General features: G+C 42.0%; 1 protein-coding gene across 1 annotated transcript in view; it reads left to right on the top strand.

Annotated features, from left to right (window-relative positions):
* Positions 1 to 19,014, top strand: part of hip1rb (huntingtin interacting protein 1 related b) — a 157,676-nt gene that overhangs the window by 124,268 nt on the left and 14,394 nt on the right. Inside the window, exons 16-25 of the mRNA XM_078554119.1 lie at positions 729 to 845; positions 6,200 to 6,301; positions 9,939 to 10,133; positions 11,003 to 11,150; positions 12,795 to 12,881; positions 14,096 to 14,203; positions 15,505 to 15,641; positions 17,054 to 17,164; positions 18,640 to 18,698; positions 18,818 to 18,848. Of these exons, the coding sequence (XP_078410245.1) occupies positions 729 to 845; positions 6,200 to 6,301; positions 9,939 to 10,133; positions 11,003 to 11,150; positions 12,795 to 12,881; positions 14,096 to 14,203; positions 15,505 to 15,641; positions 17,054 to 17,164; positions 18,640 to 18,698; positions 18,818 to 18,848 (1,095 nt within the window). The remainder of the gene's footprint in view (positions 1 to 728; positions 846 to 6,199; positions 6,302 to 9,938; positions 10,134 to 11,002; positions 11,151 to 12,794; positions 12,882 to 14,095; positions 14,204 to 15,504; positions 15,642 to 17,053; positions 17,165 to 18,639; positions 18,699 to 18,817; positions 18,849 to 19,014) is intronic.

The following is a 19,014-nucleotide window of genomic DNA, read 5'->3' as shown; positions in this document are numbered from 1 at the left end:
GCACTCTCTCTGATAAGATTCACTCGATAACGACCAGAATGGAAGCTCCAGCTCATTTTCCATCACCACCTCAGCCCGGAGACAATGTATTGGCCCCAACTCTTCTGCTTCCTTAACTGAGATCGGTCAACAGAGTACAGATCAGGGAATCAATCTGGGACAGTTAATCCAGCAGTGCACTCAATTCAGAATTTTGGATTTTGATTCTTTTTGATGTTCCACTTTAATTTTTTTTCGTAAATTTGGAAACACCAGCACTGTTTGTTGCTGCCAGGTTTCTGATCTGTGATTTGTGTGGCCCAGTGACACACATTATAACACATTTACTAAGCTATTGGGAGAAAAATATTCATTACAAAGTGGGACAGAATGATGCTTGTGCTTGATTTCCTCATTCTGTGTAAGTGATTCTGTGTTGTACTTGGGGAGGCGGAGAGTTGTTGAGATCCATGGTAAAGTTCTTAGTCACCGCTGTTGCCGGCTGTCCCTCGATTTGAGGATGACATCTATTTGGGGTTGTGAGTATCTGCCGTCGGTCTTCACGTGACTGAACAGGCTGGTTCTTGACCCCTAGATCTTTGAGCTCTCAAACTACCCCAAGTAGTTTGTGAATCTTCAGAGTTTATACTGGATTGGGCTAATCTAGCAACAAAACGGCAGGGAATTGGTATACTGCACCATGATAGGCAAAGGGTTGAATTTCCTTCTTATTTGTCTGTTTTACGCAGAGTGCTGAGACAACCAAGCAGCTGACGGTTACACAGCAGACCCGGGAAGAAGTGGCCCGTACAAAACAAGAGCTTGAATTTGCCATGGAAGAAGCTAAAAGAGAAGCGGAGATGAAGGTAAGGCTGAAGCACGACTGTGGGCTCCAGAGTCCACCTGGCTTGATCAGCTACCCATAATCACCTCTGGGATGTGTCTCAGACCATGACCTGGAAATGCCAGACCAAGAATATAGTACCATTCTGGGCTTTGGGACAAGAGCTAGTACTTGGGCTCAGTATCAGGAACAGCCCCATAAAGGCATCATGTATTTCCTCAGAACCAGAATGATTCCTTGTATTTGCCTAGTAGGTAAATGTAGAGTGATCCTGACATCATGCAAGGAACCTATGCGACAACATGTGCCACTATAAGACGTCCAAGCTTTCAGTACAATCTTCTCAGATCAAGGTTCGAACTATAAACCAACAGACAAATTTCTTTAACATTAGACAGGTAAGTAACCTGCACTCAGTACAAACAGCATATCTACTGTCATTACAATCTTCATCAACCTCCTCAGTACTAAAACTCAAAGATGCTTCTCCTCAATGATTTTCAATATAACATTGATCCTTGTAAGACACTCATTCTTTTCTTGCATTTCAAACAGCAACTATTGAGCCACATCCAGCTTGGTCTCTCTGGTTTCAACATTTCCTAACTAACCAACCCAAGCAGTCCAATATATACCTCACATTTGGAACCTCTTGGTCACATAGCTCTCTACCAAAGGGGTGGCAAAGAATCACTGGCTCTCTGCTTCTTAAACAGATGACCCATCTTGTTACCCAGACACGTGTAAACCAAATCCACTGTCACTGATTTTGTCACAGACCAGATTCTAAACTGCAGTGATCTACACTCTATCAATAGTCACTGTCACCAGCATGTTTGGAATGGAATGTTCCATTGATCTGTGCCAGAACACTGAATTACTCACTGGATAACTCCCTTTCTGGGTACAACCCCATACTTCAGCATTTCTGTACCAGACCAATTGCCAAACTGACCAAATTGAATATGAAAGCGAAAGAAAAAGGTGCCGTGAATGCTTCTAAAGAATAGTGCATCTGAAGTGACCCCTTTTGTACCTCCATACCGTATCATTCATTCTTGCACCTTGCAGAATTGATATTAATATGAAAGAAACCAACAGCCAACCTAACATGGACAAACGTGCTTCATTTTAGTCTCAGCTAGTTTAGATGCTTAACAATATTTCGGTTTGTCACAAGCCCAATGTTACCAGAAGAACTAAATTCCATAGATAGGTTCCAGTGCCTATGTCATTTGCACACTAGCACTGGAACCTGCCATAAGCTGATCTGGACTCACTTCTAAACCTTGAAATCACAGTACGAAATTTGGGTTAATTTATTATAATCTTAAGTGAAAACTTAGTTTGTTGTGCTACAGCAGAATATGGCGAGAATGTAGTAAAGAAGACAGAAGTAGAGTTTGACTACATTGTATTGTAGCTCTATATATGAAGTTTTAACTTAATTATTACAAAGATCCAGATTCCCAGTTGACAAAAGTGGACTTACAAATATTGACTGAAGTACTTCTTGATGAGTTTCTTGAGCGAGCCCTGAATTAGGGAAATTTCTTGACAGCCAGTAAAAGTCTTAATTAAATATCATGAGTCGAAGTTTAAAGTTAAACGAATTAGAAGAAATGATGCAGGGCAACTTAGAGTATCTTCTTAATTGAAATGACAATAACACGGGTTTAAAAGTTGTTGCATTATGCATCAAATCCATTGAGAAAATAAAGCACTCGAAAGATTTAAATGGAATACATTTTGCTGCAACACTGGCTTATTGAGTATCCAGGGAGACGGAAGCTTTTATTTGTGTCATGTGGAATATTCAATGGCTTCCTCATTTTGGCAGGTGTACATCTTCGGCTAATGTTTTGATGAGAATTTTGCAGTCCTCATTAATCAGGGAGATAGGATGATAGCCAGCAGACGCCATCAGGTCTTCCCACTTGTTTGGCTGGCAATGATGCAGGGAGCATTGCTGCAATGAATAACTTGTGGCCAAAAATTACATACACGACGGTTTCCTTTAAAACACATATAAAAGGGCCTGAGTACCTTGTTGTGTGCACGGTCCAGGTAGGTTTGAACTTGAGAGAAATTCATTTTTAATCCTCTTTCTAAAATGAACCTAGAGCTGAATATGAGGAGTTCCCTTTCTTTATGTCTTTCTAGAATGGAAATGAGTAGAATGAGTATTGCATTAGACTTTCATTAGTTTTAAATGGATGTACCTCCTAAAGATGAAGGCAAATTTAACAGAATGGACGACATCTTAGGATGAGGGAAGGTGAGGTATTCTCAGCCTGGGTTGCTTTTTGAGGCAAAACCTTTATAATTCTGACCTTCTCAAGGTGACGTTAATAAATATCATCCACAAATGAAAAGGCTATTACTATATCGCTAGAAACAAAAAGACTTACATTTATATAGTGCATTTCATGACCTTAGGATGACCCAAAGCGCCTTCCAGACATACTTTTGTGTGTAACCACTGTAATGTAGGAAACCAGATTGGGAGGTGCCAATGGTAACCCTTAAACGCTAGTAAATTTAATGCTAATATTTCAGCAATTGCAGAACCTGCTGCAAAGCTTTCCAAACTTTATGAAATTAAGAATCAATCTTTATGAAACCCATCAGTGGTTTCGTGATAGCTAGTAAACCTGTAGGGCTGGAAATTCTTTGGGGGCTCTCCTGATTTCTCGCTGTAACTTGGGTGGGAGATCAGTGGACTGTTTCCACTGATTCACCAGGGCTCCTGCTGAGGTTTTAGCAGGAGAACCCTTGTGGAATTTCACTTTAATGCTTAAATAATGTGTCCAAAGAAGCCTTCAGTACAAGATTAAAATCCATCTGGATTCAAGATTTATTTATTGCAAGCCTTTCAATCCTTTAATTCATTTAGAGACCAATTTCTAAGACTCTGTTCAGATCAATTCCTTTATAACCTCATATGTATGCTACAACCAACTTTAGGCAGATCAATAGCCATCTTTTAAAGATCTTAACTCATACACGAAGGACACTGAGTCAAATTGTAATAGTTCCATTACATGTCCTTACTAACATCAGATAACAATATGGCCATAAGCTACTGGTCTATACCATACCATACCATATTTTAGTGCATTTATCCTCCCCCCAGATCATTAGGGGACCTGTGATTAATAAGTTTGAAAAAGCTGCATTGTAATGTTATTTTCTGCACTGATATTTTTATGTTCTGTTGGTGGTGTGTTTTTCCATTGATATTGATTCTGTTCTGTCTAAAATTTTTCCATCAGAAAGTGACATTTACTAACATCACATACTAAGGGCAGGATTTTACCGTCGGCAAGTGGGGGCGGGGCCTGCTCGCCGACATGTAAAATGATGCGCGGTGACGTCGGGGGGAACTCCCGACGCCACCGCGCCCGATTTAAATTTTCAGGAAGGCGGGCGCGCAGCGAAATCAGCTGCGCGCCCACCAACCTGTCAATGGCCAATTGAGGCCATTGACAGGGTCAATTAAGTAATTAAAGGACCTGCCCGTCCAACCTTAGGGTTGGCGGGCAGGCCAGGAGCTCCGGTGGGAATTAGAAAAAACACGAAACCTCATCCACAGGCGGGATGAGGTTTCATGTAGACTTTAAAAATTTTAAATAAAGATTGTGTAAAAATTATCGACATGTCCCAACTCATGTGACATTGTCACATGAGGGGACATGTAAGGGAAATATTGTTTTTCTACTTTTATCGTTTTTACATGTAGAGCCGATCTGCCTGAGGCTGCACTTAGCCTGAGGGAGATGAGTGCGCTCTTTTGTACGCATGCGTGAAAGAGTGCACTCTCGATTTTAGGCATCCCCCCCCCGCCCGTACAGGGAGTGCATAGCGCTTCCCTGCAGATGTCATGCCGGGCGGGTCTTAATTGGCCTGCCCACGTAAAATGGCGCCGCGCCTCCGATTGGGGGCGCCGATCGGAAGTGCGCCCACACATGCCCGCCCATCAACTTCCCCCCCCACCCCGGACAGGGGGAAAATTCTGCCCTAAGTGTGTGGTAAAACTTAGAATTATGTAGCTGCTGCTTCCTCATTGTAATTTCAATAAATTCACACAAGTGAAGAAAATCCTATTGTGTGGAGCATCACATTGCTTCGCTGCTCGCTTAAAATTACAGTTTTAAAAAACTGGTTATTGCATCAACCTGCCAGTGCCATTGTATTGCAAAAGGCCATTTAGCCTGCCTTTGGCTGCTTTAATTCTTTACCATATGATGGTGCCACCTTGTAAATGGGACAATTGTGCATATAATGTTACTGTATTCATGTGATGGGAATGTTCCTTCCCTCCCTGCCACACTTCTTGGGTGATGCCCGTTAATTTGTTCATCCCCTACACAAAACCATGCTTCAGATGTTTTTGGTGTTAGATAGTGCGCTCTGGTGCCAAGATTCAGTTTAGCTGCCAAATAGCTTCCTGATCCAAGGGGAGAATTTTCGGCTCGGCGAGCGGGGGCGGGGCCTGCTCGCCAAAGCTTAAAATGACGCGGGGCGACGTCGTGCGTGCGTCCTGACGTCACTGTGTGTCTTTTAGATTTTCGGTTCGGCGACATGCGGCCGCCTGTTGAACTGTCAAAGGCCTGTTCAGGCCATTAATTAACTAATTAAGCCTATTGAGAAAGCTGCCCGTCCATCCTTAAGGTAAAGAGCCCAGGCGGCCTTCGCATTTTTCATGGAACCTCATCCACGGGCGGGATGAGGTTTCATGAAGGGTTTATAAATTAAATAAATTTTTTCATTAAAGTTTATTCACATGTCTTAAATTTTTTATTTTTCTTTATTCAAATTTTTGACACTTAAAACTTATCTCCCTGAGGCACCTCAGGGAACACCACCTCCCCCGCCTGCACAGGGAGCGCACAGCACTTCTGGACGCGCGACACGCTGGGCGGCCTTAATTGGCCCTCGCACAACCCCCCCCTCCGACGGGGAGGAAAATTCTCTCCCAAGTTTCACTTCATTGGCAATCCAATGGTTCAGTTAAAAAATAAATCATTGATTACTTGCACAGCACAGTCTGAAAACGTACTTTAATAGCATTCAGCCATTAGTTAGAGAAAGAGTTTATTCTTCTAAATTGGCCCACGATCCTTAAATATTTTATGAAACATTTTAATTCTGGTGCCTCCTGTTGCTTCTTGTTGATGTGATACCTTTGTTTTAAGATTCCTGGTTACAGGTTACATCAGACACGCATGTGTAGAGCTGCTTTTGATATGATTGTGCGAAGTTCAACTCTCATCATATTGTTATTTGCTAGTCTTCCTCATTAAGGACCCTGACTGGGTTACAATGTCCATATGAGGTGTGTTGCCTGACATTATCTGATATCATTGCTTTTAGCTGGAGGACCAGAGCTTTATAATGGAACAACTGAAAAGGGAACTGGCTGCAAGCAAGGAAGAACTATCTACCATCCAGAGCTCGCTGCGGAACTCTGAACAGGTACAAGCCAGAATGTAACCAGGAGCAAGAGTGCCAAATGGAAATGTTGCATTTTTACCTTCCATTTTCTTCCCCGGTACTCTGGAAAGTGCCGACTCATGTTGGGGCACAGTTCCACAACTTCTAGACATTCCCTGGCATCTCATCCATGTTGGCCATTGTTTAATTGTGAATCTGCACAGTTTGGTGTTGTCAGTCTGTAGGAATAGGGGGGATCATGGCCAAGCCAGTTCCTACACACAAGCATGTTCCACCATGGGCCACTGGACAGCAGCTTGGAGTAGTGACTGTGGCTGTTTTCTCCCCTATTTGGCTCAGGGGTACAAAGACTCGTTGAATTCCCCCAACAATTTCCCTTAGGTAAAGTCAGCACAGAACAAGAATCTGTAGGTGATTTTACTCTTTCATAAATTTGGAGACTGAGAATTACAATTGACCCAATTTCACACTAAATCCAACCCCTTTATTGAGAATTTTGAACAAAACAGTTTCAATTAAATCATACAGTTACCCCTCAAGTGGTTAATCTGAGATTAATGTAGGCCACTTAGGAGTGACCTCTGACCAAGATCTCCCTGCTTGGCTGACTGGGATTCCTCCCATCAATACGTATTTTCTGTCTTCCCTTTGGAGTGTTGCTGTATGAGACCTTTACACAGGTTTAGACACAGAACATAGTTTTTGAAAGAGCTCGTGAACAATCCTCTACTGGATGCAGATTGCTTAGTTGGATTCATGATCAGTTGTTCGGTTGGTTAAAGAATTCCCAAGTTGTCTTCCATTGGCTTAGCCATATAAAGACTTCTTCCCACCTGGCTTTGATCAGTTTGCTGCTATTCACTGCTAAGATAAAAGCAAAATACTGCAGATGCTGGAAATCTGAAATAAAAACAGAAAATGCTGGGAAAACTCAGCAGGTCGGACATCATCTGTGGAGAGAGAAACAGTCAATGATTCAAGTCTGTATGACTCTTCTTTGGAGCTAAAGGGAAGTAGAAATGCGATAGATTTTATACTGTTTAAGAGCAGGTGGAGCAGCAAAATAGAAGGTCAGGGATAGGTGGGAGCTCAGGAGAAATTGAGAAAGATGTCATGGACACAAGGCAAAGGGAGTGGTAATGATAGTGCTAAAGACTAAAGAAGGTGCTGATAGTGGCATAAAGGTAAGATGGCAGAAGGTGTTAATAGCAGAACAAGGGTCAGCTGTGAAAGCACAATATAGAAACAAGTGACAGATAGCTCTATGGTGGGAGGGGGGAGGTGGGTGTGGGGGAAAAAGGATTAAAACAAAAAGATATAAAAAACATAAAAAAGAGAAAAATGAAAAAAATGAATAAATCAATAAAAATTAAAACAAATGAATAAGAAGAAAATAGGTTTAAAAAAGGGGTAAGATGGAGGAGCCATTCCAAACCCACAACTACTACCATCTAGAAGTCAAGGGCAGCAGATAGATGGGAACATCACCACCTCGAAGTTCCCCTCCAAGTCATTCACCATCCTGATTTGGAAATATATTGCCGTTCCTTCACTGTCGCTGGGTCAAAACCCTGGAACTCCCTAACACCACTGTGGGTGTACTTACACCACATGGACTACAGCGGTTAGAGAAGGCAGCTCACCACCGCCTTCTCAAGGGCAACAAGGGCAATAAAATGCTGGCCCAGCCAGCAAAGTCCACATCCCATGAATGAATTAAAAAAATGTTAAGTCCGGAAGGCTGTAAAGTGCCTAATTGGAAGATGAGGTGATGTTCCTCTAGTTTGTGTTCACTGGAACATTGCAGAGGCCAGGGACGGACATGTAGGCATGAGAGCGGGATGGTGTGTTGAAATGGCAAGTGACAGGAAGGTGTTCCACAAAGTGGTCACCCAGTCTGCGTTTAGTCTCGCCCGTGTAGAGGAGACCGCATTGGGAGCAGCAAATACAGTAGACCAAATTGAAGGAGGTGCAAGTGAAGTGCTGCTTCACCTAAAAGGAGTGTTTGGGGCCTTGGACAATGAGGAGGGAGGAGGTAAAGGGGCAGGTGTTGCAACTTCTGTGATTGAATGGGAAGGGGATGAGGATTTGGGGGTGACGGAGGGGTGGGCTAGGGTGTCACGGAGGGAACGGTCCCTACGGAATGCTTTTCACTCCACCAGCCTCCGCATTCAAAGGATCATCCTCCGCCATTTCTGCCAAATCCAGCATGATGCCACCATCAAACACATTTTCCCCTCAACCCCCCCGCCCTTGTCAGCATTCCATAGGGACCCGGACCTTCCTGTCGCTTGCCATTTCAACACGCCACCCTGCTCTCATGCCCACATGTCTGTCCTTGGCTTGCTGCAATGTTCCAGTGAAGCCCATCGCAAACTGGAGGAACAGCACCTCATCTTCAGACTAGGTACTTTACAGCCTTCCGGACTTAACATTGAGTTCAACAACTTCAGAACATGAACTCTCTCCTCCATCCTCACCCCTTTTTAAAAAAATCCTTTTTTAAATTTGTATTTGTTTTTATTCATTTATTCTTTTATTTTCATTGATTTATTCATTTTTAATTTTTTCTATTTTTAAAAAATCTTTTTATTTTTTATCCTTTCTTTATCCTTTTTCCCAACACCCTCACCTCTACCCCTCCCTCCACAGGGCTATCTGTCACTGTTTTCTATGCTGTGCTTTCACAGAACACTGACCCTTGTCCTGCTATTAACACATTCGGCTATCTTATCTTTTGCCATTCTCAGCACCTTCTTCAGTCTTTAACATTACCATTAGCACTCCCTTTGTCCTGTGTCCATGTCATTTTTGTCAATTTCTTCTTATCTCCCACCTATCCCTGACATTCTACTTTGCTCCACCTGCTCCACCCCATCTTAAACAGTATAAAATAAATCACATTTCTACTTCTCTTTAGCTCAGAAGTGTCACATGGACTGAGAGGGTTAACTGTTTCTCTCTCCACAGATGCTGAGTTTTCCCAGCATTTTCTGTGTGTATTGCTGCGATTAGCTGTTCTATTTCAATGTAAATTGTCCTATTCAATTCAGCAGTATCACTGCAATTAACAAGTATCAATATAATTGGCAAGTATTGCACCCATCTGGCTTCCACATAACAAACACTGCTCTGAACTTGTAGCCCAATCCATTAATGCTTTCCTTACAAATTTGCCTGGTCTGTGTTGCTCAGTTTCACAGTTGATGGTGTATTCATCTCCTGAGTGACTCAGAGGACCTCTGAGGTTACCTTTTTAACAGGAATTCTTCCTTGTTAGTGTTTGGAAAGAGGATAACGGACAATGCCGGCACAAGTGTAATAGTCCTTCATCACCAGAAGCAGCAGTACCGTCAACATTGCAAACACAATTGGAACAAGAAAAATGTGCAGGGCTATGGGGAAAGAGCAGGGGGACGGGACTAATTGGACAGCTCTTTTAAAGGGCTGAATGACCTCCTATGTTGTATGAATCTGTGTAAAGGGGAATTTTGATTTTGTCTTGTGAAGCAGACGTTGTTCCCATTCTGCGTTTAATTCTGGCAGAAATGGAGATTTGTTTTTACAACTACCGTATATGAACTGATGTTAGAATTCCATTCACTAGGATTAGAAATATATATATCGTAGTAATCAAGATTTGGGACTTTGGTTGCAGGTGGGCACTGAGATGAATTCTAGGCTGCAGGGCCTTGAGGCAGAGAAGGACAATCTGAGGAAAACCGTGGCTGCAAAGGAGGCAGAAGCATACTCCCTGCGGAACACGATTCAGGATAAAGAGACGGCGATGCGCACCGAGAAAGACAGGAGCTTGAGGGAACTGGAAGAACTGCAGGAAAAATTCATGGAGAAGGTCAGAGTCCATAGAAATTATCTTAGCATTCCGTTTATTATCTAGGCATCAGCTTTGCCACTGGGTCAGAATGTCATGGGTTCAATCTTCACTCCAGAGATTGGAACGCAAAATCCAGGCTGACACTTTGTTGTGGAGCTGAGGCAGTGCAGCCCTGTCTGAGATGCTGCTTTTCAAGTTCAAAAGATTCCATGGCACCATTTGAAGAAGAGCAGGGCAAGTTCCCTCCCTGGTGTCTTGGCCGACGTCTAACCCTCAACCAACATCACTACCAACAACTGAATTGGTCATTTTTCTTAATTCTTGTTTGTGGGAACTTGCTGTGCTTCCCTAAATTAAAACACTAATTGCACTTCAGAAGAGTCTTTTGTTGGCTGTGAAATGCATCGGGACATCTTGTGATTGTAAAATGTTCTCTACAAATGAAAACACTTTTTTCGGTTTGTTAAGTTTTCTGTTCAAATTCTGGACAGGGTTAATCACTCAAGACCCGTTTGTAACAGTATAAAATGCCTGAAATCTGAAACAAAACAGAAAATTAGTCAGCATCTGCAGAGACAAAAAACAAGCTAATATTTCAGATGTAGACCATTGAGAACTGGGAGGAATTAGAGTTGAACAGCCTACAAAGAACATCTATAATGAAAGGGGGGCGGGAAATACATTCAGATGGGAGGATGAATGGAATAAACTGTCCAGTGGATAAGTGAAGTGTTAATATTTGACAATAGAGGCATAATGAGAGAAATTAGAAATGCACAAAGCAAATAGTGGTGAGGGCTAAGGAGGTAGATACAGAGCCTTTTTTCCTACTTCCATTTATGCAGAAAATTCAACAGCTGCTCACTGTATGTTGCTTTGTATTTTAGACTAACCGAGAGCAGATGCTGCAGCAGAAGCTTCTAGATGAACAGTTCAGCCTGGTCCAGGGAACTGTAAGAGAAGCTGAGAACATCATTCAAGATGCTGTGGCGAAACTTGATGATCCACTGCATATTAGATGCACCAGTTCACCAGGTCTGAATCCTGCTATCAGTTGATAAACACCTTGTCTTCATCACTTCCCCTCATGTGGGGCTTTGTTAATTGATGCGCAAGGAATTAGTTTGTTCTGGGGAGAAGGAAATGGTTTCCAAGCAAATAAAGCAATTCTTTGTGGGAATGCAAGAGCATATTTGATTTTAAACAGGTGCTGTTGTGAGTAGAAATTGTGTATGAAATACTTGGTTACAAATGCATGTTATAATTACAGAACTCATTTCAAATGCATCATTGTGTCATGGCCAAAAGGACACAAAATGGTTCTGGCATGTTCAGCTTCCACATATATTATGATAAAGGTGCTGCACCTTTACAGTTTTCCATTTCTTTTTTTCCCCCAACTATTTATGTAATCCCATATTCCATGCTCCAACATTACTCCATGATGTTTGATCGGATTATAACAGGATTCTCTTGTCACCTTCCCTAGTCTCTTGAGCTAACATGGTTTTACAGTGTGTGTGTTAGAATGAGACTGTTTCCTCACATTGCACCTCCTCCTCCTCACGTCCCCGTACACAGAGGCTTCACAAACTGCACCGGCTGCTTTTGGGATGTTTAGCACAAGGAGGTTGTGTTTCAGAAGAAGGGAAGACTGAGAAACAAAGTGTGAAGTTGTGGGAGGGATGACTTGCATGTTCCCATAGGATCTGTTAGTCATTTAAAACAAATCACCATGAAGCTTTGATGTGGAGCAGACGTCTGTCCAATCTTTTGGTGCTTCTTGCACACACTATACTCGGTGGTAGCTGTTGCCACCAGAGCTCTATGGCAGCTGGTGCCCCGCTGCTATATCCCACAATTTGTGAGCTTCAAAACTCTTTCACGCCAACGCTGCGTGATGCAGAACCTGAGTAGCTACTTTCTCCATCATACTCCTTCCACCTCAGTGACTTTTTTGGAGCCAGCTCTGCAGTATTAATTCCTTGGGAAATATCCAGCTCACATCCTGAAATTCCTCATGGAATCAACTAACCCACCACTTTATTTTATATTCTACACCATCAGTTACTAAATCAATTCCTCACACTGAAGTAGAAGGTATATGGCATAATTTAGCCCTACACTTTACTACTGCAGTGTGTTCTAATAAGCAGGTTAATTGTAAGTAACAAGCTCACAATGATCCAGCATATAATATTTTATAGTGTACCTGTTAGTAAAAAGCAACTTATTCTCCAAATCACCATAAACTATGCCAGCGGAGATCCACTGGTAATAAAATTTAATAAAACTGACTTAGTGTCAGTCAGTTCCCCTTCTCCCTCCCAGGTCCCCTCTTCTGGTGTTTCTTGCATAGTGAGGTCCCAGTTGAATAGAGATACCTGTGGGGCAGGTGAGTCATGATTGGCCAATCCAAGAGCAACTCAGGTCTACTAGACAACTCTGTTAACAAACATGGGAGAAATCTATAGAGGCAAAAGAAAAAATGAAAATAGAGCTTTAAAAATGGCATCCAAGACCACTTTGGGCCTTAGTGGTAGCTTCAAGTAGACCAGTAGTTTACACAGTGTAAATATGGGAGTGCTCCTTATCTGTCCTTTTCTTGACTGTATCCATTTCGTCCAGGTCCAGAGCCAGTCAAAACTAAAGGGATCTGATCTTTTCCATTACTTGTAGATTACCTAATCAACAGGGCAGAAGCTGCCCTTGAATCAGTAAGCTTGATGCAACAAGGGCACTCCGAGTTCCTGAAGAACATGGCAGGTATGGTAACCCCAGTCTCCAAGACTCCACATCCCATATTCCACAGACAGCATTTAATAATTTGGCAAGTTAAGATTCTAACTATCAAACTGTATAGTGATTATTTATTTTGAAGGCAAGTAACTTCCTTGTTTTTCTCAGCTTTCCCTTGGGTGCTGCTGTGCAGTTCCCTCCCAGCCGAGAGAGTGGACCACACACACCTACTCCCAATGGCCTAGTCTGACGACTTCACCGTAAAACAAAACCTATCACGGATGGTTTATTTAGACACCCTCCCCTGTTACCAACAATAGGTGTCATGAAAGAATGAGTCCAAAGCTAGTCTTTTTCCACAAACAAGTTTATTCGCAATACAGCTCTGCAACATAACCAACTCTCCCAATCCCTTCCACACCAGAGTGTTACAGCTGTACCTATTTATAGGTGAGCCAATACCCATCACCTGTTTTAACAATGCAATTATCTTAACAATGTAATTGCAGGCCAACAAGAAGATTGTTATTGGACCTTGACAATGTAATTACTGACACATTGACACCCTAATAACATTCTGCTGTGGTAAGATTCAGTGGATGCTGGTCCTCCAACAGTGCCTTGGTCACGTTGTCATAATGTAAGTTCCAGATTTTCAGACTATTCCCCTGTGGCAGCCATGATGGCTGAGTTAAATCCTAACTTCAGTTCATCTACCTGTACACGTCCCAGCGTGGGTTACTGGACCAGAGAACTTGGCTGTTTAGTCTCCTCCCATAGCCTGTGGATGTTGGGAGCTATAATAACTGAGAATCCTATTTCAGCTCCTCACACAGAGTAGTTAGCCTGAGCCAGACATATGGACCCTTCCTGGTCTGTGTGCATCTGTATTAGTCCATGCAATGATTTACACACTCAGTCATTGTGGAGCCCAGGTTTATTAAAACCAGCTATACTTTCATATAAATCTAAAGGAAAGGTCACAATTACATTGTTTAACCTGTTGATAAAAATGAAAGGCTGATCCAAGGGTAAAGGTCAGGCATGAGGGAGGTCCCTCATTGTTCGTTTTTGAACACCTCTGAACTGCATACATGTGCATGGTCCACCCCAGACCTCTGTGATTCTATGCATAACACACAGTAGTAAAAAAAATCTGATTTAAGACACTGAAACTATAATGTTCACGTCGACCTTCTCCTTCAGTGTCTGACTAAACCTCCTTTCCTTTGCTCCTGTAGATGCCAGTAGCCTCCTGCAAGCACTGACCAGGTTTGCGCACCTGACTGCAGACACCATCTTAAATGGCAGTGCCACATCACACCTGGCTCCAACTGATCACGCCGACAGTAAGTACTGAATGCATCAGCTCCTGGAGTTAATTATTGTGATATCGTTGTCAGGAGGAGGTGCTGATTTTACTGACCGCTTTCTTCACTGCCCGTGTTGTCTAATGATCTACTTTAAGTCACGATGATGTCCACTGATTGAATCATGGGATAAATGAGGTGAGAAGACCAGTCGGGGGCCAGCAAATGAAGAAAGGTGAAAACTGCAAATGGACAAATCAAAGGTCGATGAGAACAAAATACTGCGGGGGCTGGAAATCTGAAATAAAAACAGAAAATGCTGGAAGCACTCGGCAGGTCTGGCAGCATCTGTGGAGAGAGAAACACAACTAATATTTCATCAGTTCTGGCGGATGATCTGCAATGTTAACTGCACGTGTTAAATGTGCAACACTTGCCTGGATGAGTGCGGCTCCAACAACACTCAAGAAGCTTGACACCATCCAGGGCAAAGTAACCTTGATTGGCACCCTATTCACCACCGTCAACATTCACTTCCTCCACTACCCACACACAGTTGCAGCAGTGTGTACCATCTACAAGATGCACTGCAGCAACTTGTCAAGCCTCTTTCAACAGCACCTTCCAAGCCCGTGACCTCTGCTGCCTAGAAGGACAAGGGCAGCAGATGCATGGGAACACCACCACCTGCAAGTTCCCTTCCAAGTCACTCACCATCCTGACTTGGAAATATATCACCGTTCCTTCACTGTCGCTGGGTCAAAATCCTGGAACTCTCTCCCTAGCAGCACTGTGGGTGTACCTACGCCACATGGACTGCAGCGGTTCAAGAAGGCAGCTCACCACCATCTTCTCAAGGGCAATTTGGGATGGGCAATAAATGTTGGCCTAGCCCATGACACTCACATCGCATGAAAGAATAAATAAAATGTCAGGAACAATGACAGGAAAAAGATATTTTACAATAACTTTACAATAAGTAGATGGTGCACGGAGCTCCAGTGTCATCTGTTCGGCTGAAGATTTCAGGCATGTTTTGGATGTCTGATTATGAGATTGGCAATTCCTGAGAATCTCTCCTTACAAGGGCAGTAGGGAAAATGCAGAAGTTTCACTGCTGCAGTTTTGCTTTACGCCAACTTTCAGTCAAGATAGATCAATATTACCTGTGGGTTCCCCAGTGCACAAAATGTATTTGATACTGTCACTGGAGAAAAATGTTTAATGTTCCGATATAATCACCAGAAACAGCCTCATGTGAGAAAATGAAATTTGTTGAAAGCAACACAAAATTAGTTTTTAAGAATGAATTTATATTGGTTTTTTTTTCAACCTTCCAGGACTGACTGATAACTGCAGAGAGTGTGGGGATAAGAGCCTTGACTATTTGAATGACCTGAAGGATAAGCAGTCAATTGGCCGTGCAGACCCAGCTGCTGTGAGGAGAGTGATGCAGAGGATTCTTGACCTTGGACAGGTACGATCAATCCAGAATGTTCCACTGAGAAGGTAACATCCTATGGAAAGCCTGGTAACGTGGTATGTCAGAACCTCTAGCAAATGTGTGACAGAGTTCCACGTGTAAAGCTACTACCTCAATTTAATACGATGGGGATTTAGGGGAAACTTTGGGAATGGATACTAAATTGGTTGTGAGGTCCATCCCATTGTGAAGTTCATGATTGCATTAAGTGGGATTGCGTTGTCACTAGGGTTGCTAACCCCCCCCAGGATTGACCTAGAAGCTCCAGGAATCAAAGATCAATCTCCAGGACATTGCTGTGCGCAACCCTGGAGAAATACCATAGAGACATTAAAAAATATTTTTTTCTTTCATTTTCTTTGAACATTTCTCTTTACCAGATATAAAAATATTGAAAAGGGGAAAAAAGGCTGTTTGGCTGACAGCCAAGCCTCATCTAATTGGGTAATGAGTCTTTTTGCTTTCCAATTGGTGTAGAAAGACAGTGCATAACAAGGATGGATGTGTTGGCCGACTAATGACTGGAGCGAGGGGGCAAGTCATGTGATGAAACCTCCAGGAGTATATTTAATCGCAGTTGGCAACCTTAACAGTCACTGTTGCTTTGCTTGTAATATTCCTCAACTGAGGTACACAATTGATGTAATCCTGTACCACAGTGTCTGAGCAGGTTGCATTATGTTCCTCTAACGCTGGGCTGTTGGTTCCGAGGCCATCAACTGCAGAGTGCAGTTTGCAGCTGACAGTGTTGTGCTCTGGAGATCAGGAGAACACGCTGTGGAACAAAAATTGTCCCACCATTCAAACAGATCATCTTATCTCTTATCTCCTCACCTTGGTTCCATCACTCTTAATACCTTGTGCTTGCCTGTTTCTACACTGACACAGACTTCTATCCCAGCCATGAAACTCCGTGCTCGGACAGCGATTTGGAAGTTTCTGCTTTCAGAAATAAAAGAGGTTGTAAAATATCTGGGGACTCCTTTTCAGAAGTGGCTTGTCACTGCACTCCAGTTGCAATTTAGATCAGTCGCCTCCCAAATGGCTGTTAGTCCGACTTCCCTTGCTGAAGTGTTTGAATTAGACTGGATTCTGACACCTCATTGCACTGTCACTTTTCTGAAAGGAGACAGGCTTCACAGAAGTGCGAAAGTGGCAGTATAACTGCATCATGAGAGGGTTACTCTGTTTGGTGACATTTTATCAAATTGGATTCCATCTTTTATTGGGGGGTTTATTTATATTCCAACAGATGTTTTCATTTTATTGCAGGTTAAGGATTCTTCGGGTATAAAACTTGAAATAAAATATTCGTTTTTTTTTAAGAAGTAGATTATTTCAGTATTGATTGTATTTGAAAAGTACTTGATGTGGAGAGTTGTGCTTTTTTAAAATCTTTCACTCAGGAATTGAGGCCTAAGAGCATCGATATCAGACAGGAGGAACTTGGGGATATGGTGGATAAAGAGATGGCACAAACATCTGCGGCTATCGAAGATGCGGTGAAAAGAATTGAGGTAGGGGAGGATCTGCGTCTAATGAAAGTAGAGTCCCCTGTTAATGAAATAAAAACAGAAAATGCTGGAAACACTCAGCAGGCCAGGCAGCATCTGTGGAGAGAGAAATGGAGTTAACGTTTCAGGTCGATGACCTTTCATCAGAACTTCCCTTTTTAATGGTTTTGAATAAGTTCCCTAATTTCTTGCAAAATCCTAATGCCTAATAATTTGCTTTTTAGTCAATTTGTGTCTTTATAATGTGGTTCTGGTCAACTTCCTGTAGGTTATTGCTTTTAGCTTACTGTAGTATGATCTCAGGCAGTGATTCCCCTGAGTACTGCAAAACAATGATAATGTTATTATTGGTGATATAATTCATGTATTCTTTGGCCAAACCCAATAAACCTATTGTACTTATCACATGCCATTGACTGAATTTAACCTCTGTACTTAAATAGCTTTAATTGCCATGTTTTACAAATTTATTAGAATTAATTGTCTGTTGCGCTGATCATGGTGGGTTGGAGGATATATTAAGAGTCTATGAGATATAGTGAGAGATATTGTAGTGGACAGTAATGTCTATCTTTTTGACTGGCTACAGTTTCTGAGGAATCAGTTAGATCCAGACAACAGTTTATTTTTCCTATACACATGTACAGTGGTCTGTGTGTTATATCTAAGACTTTAATATAGAATTCAGATTTTAATCACTGTGTTTTCTGTAATTATTTATGGTGCATTTGTGTGGTGGATTTTCTACCATCCCCTAGTGTATTAATACATCATATCATGAAGCACCAGCTGGCAGAAGGTGGGTATCATGGCATGAACTTTCACATGGCGAGGTCCCTCAACTGTGCCATTGTGGAGCTGGCTCAGGGAAAGTAAATTGTAAATGGTCATGTCAGATGTTGCTCTTGTGTACCACCCTCTGGGCTGTATGTGAATAGCAAAGGGCAATAATGCACAGCTCTTGAGAGCTGAATACTTTGTGTTGTGAACATGTGGTCAATAATGAAAACCCTGGCTGGTTTCCTCTTTCCCTGCGACCCCTTCATCTCTCCATTCACTGGCCTGAGGACATTGAGTGTTTCTGCTCAGTTTGTATCTTAGTTCAAGATCACATTGTACATGTAAGCACCGACTCAGTGAGAGCAATTACAAATATTTTTGAGGTTTTCCTACTGATTTCTATCTTTACTTTGAATATATTCTTAAAAATCTATTTAGCTTTTCTAAAGCAATATTGGAAATATCCCATGACCTGCCCTATAATTTGGTATGTATTTTGCAGTAGGAGTTCATTCTGTTTCAAAGGGTCATGAGAAATCGTTAACTGACATCCTTAATGACGTAAAATGTGCAAACAGAAAACAACCTTAACTCATCCAGCATTAGCAAATCTTACAGTTCAAATTGTTCTCTGGAGGGAATATATTCTGAAACTTACTGAAGACTTTTCACTTCTTATTTTGCCATTTAATTTGCAGGAAATGATGAACCAAGCCAGGCAAGGAAGCTCTGGGATTAAACTTGAAGTCAATGAAAGGTTAGTTAGAAATTCACCAATCATGTACAAACCCAGTTAATTAAAACAGATTTAATTTCAATTTTATTTTTGCTAATGTGAATTGGGGCTATTTAATTCTCTTTTCTCTCTGATTGCAGAATCTTAAACTCTTGCACAGATCTGATGAAGGTAAGAACTACACACAAGCCTTCAGGTGATTATCAAATAATGAATATAATATTCAGTTACCAGACAATGGAAGCCATTCTTCATCTATTCAAAAGTTGGACTCATAATCAATGTTTTTTTGCTTTTATTTATTTTTATAATATTTACTTCATGGAAAGGGGAGTTC

The sequence above is a fragment of the Cetorhinus maximus genome, chromosome 12, assembly GCF_964194155.1.
Source record: "Cetorhinus maximus chromosome 12, sCetMax3.hap1.1, whole genome shotgun sequence".
In the NCBI taxonomy this organism is placed as follows: domain Eukaryota; kingdom Metazoa; phylum Chordata; class Chondrichthyes; order Lamniformes; family Cetorhinidae; genus Cetorhinus; species Cetorhinus maximus.
This window is presented reverse-complemented; position numbering and strand designations above follow the sequence as displayed.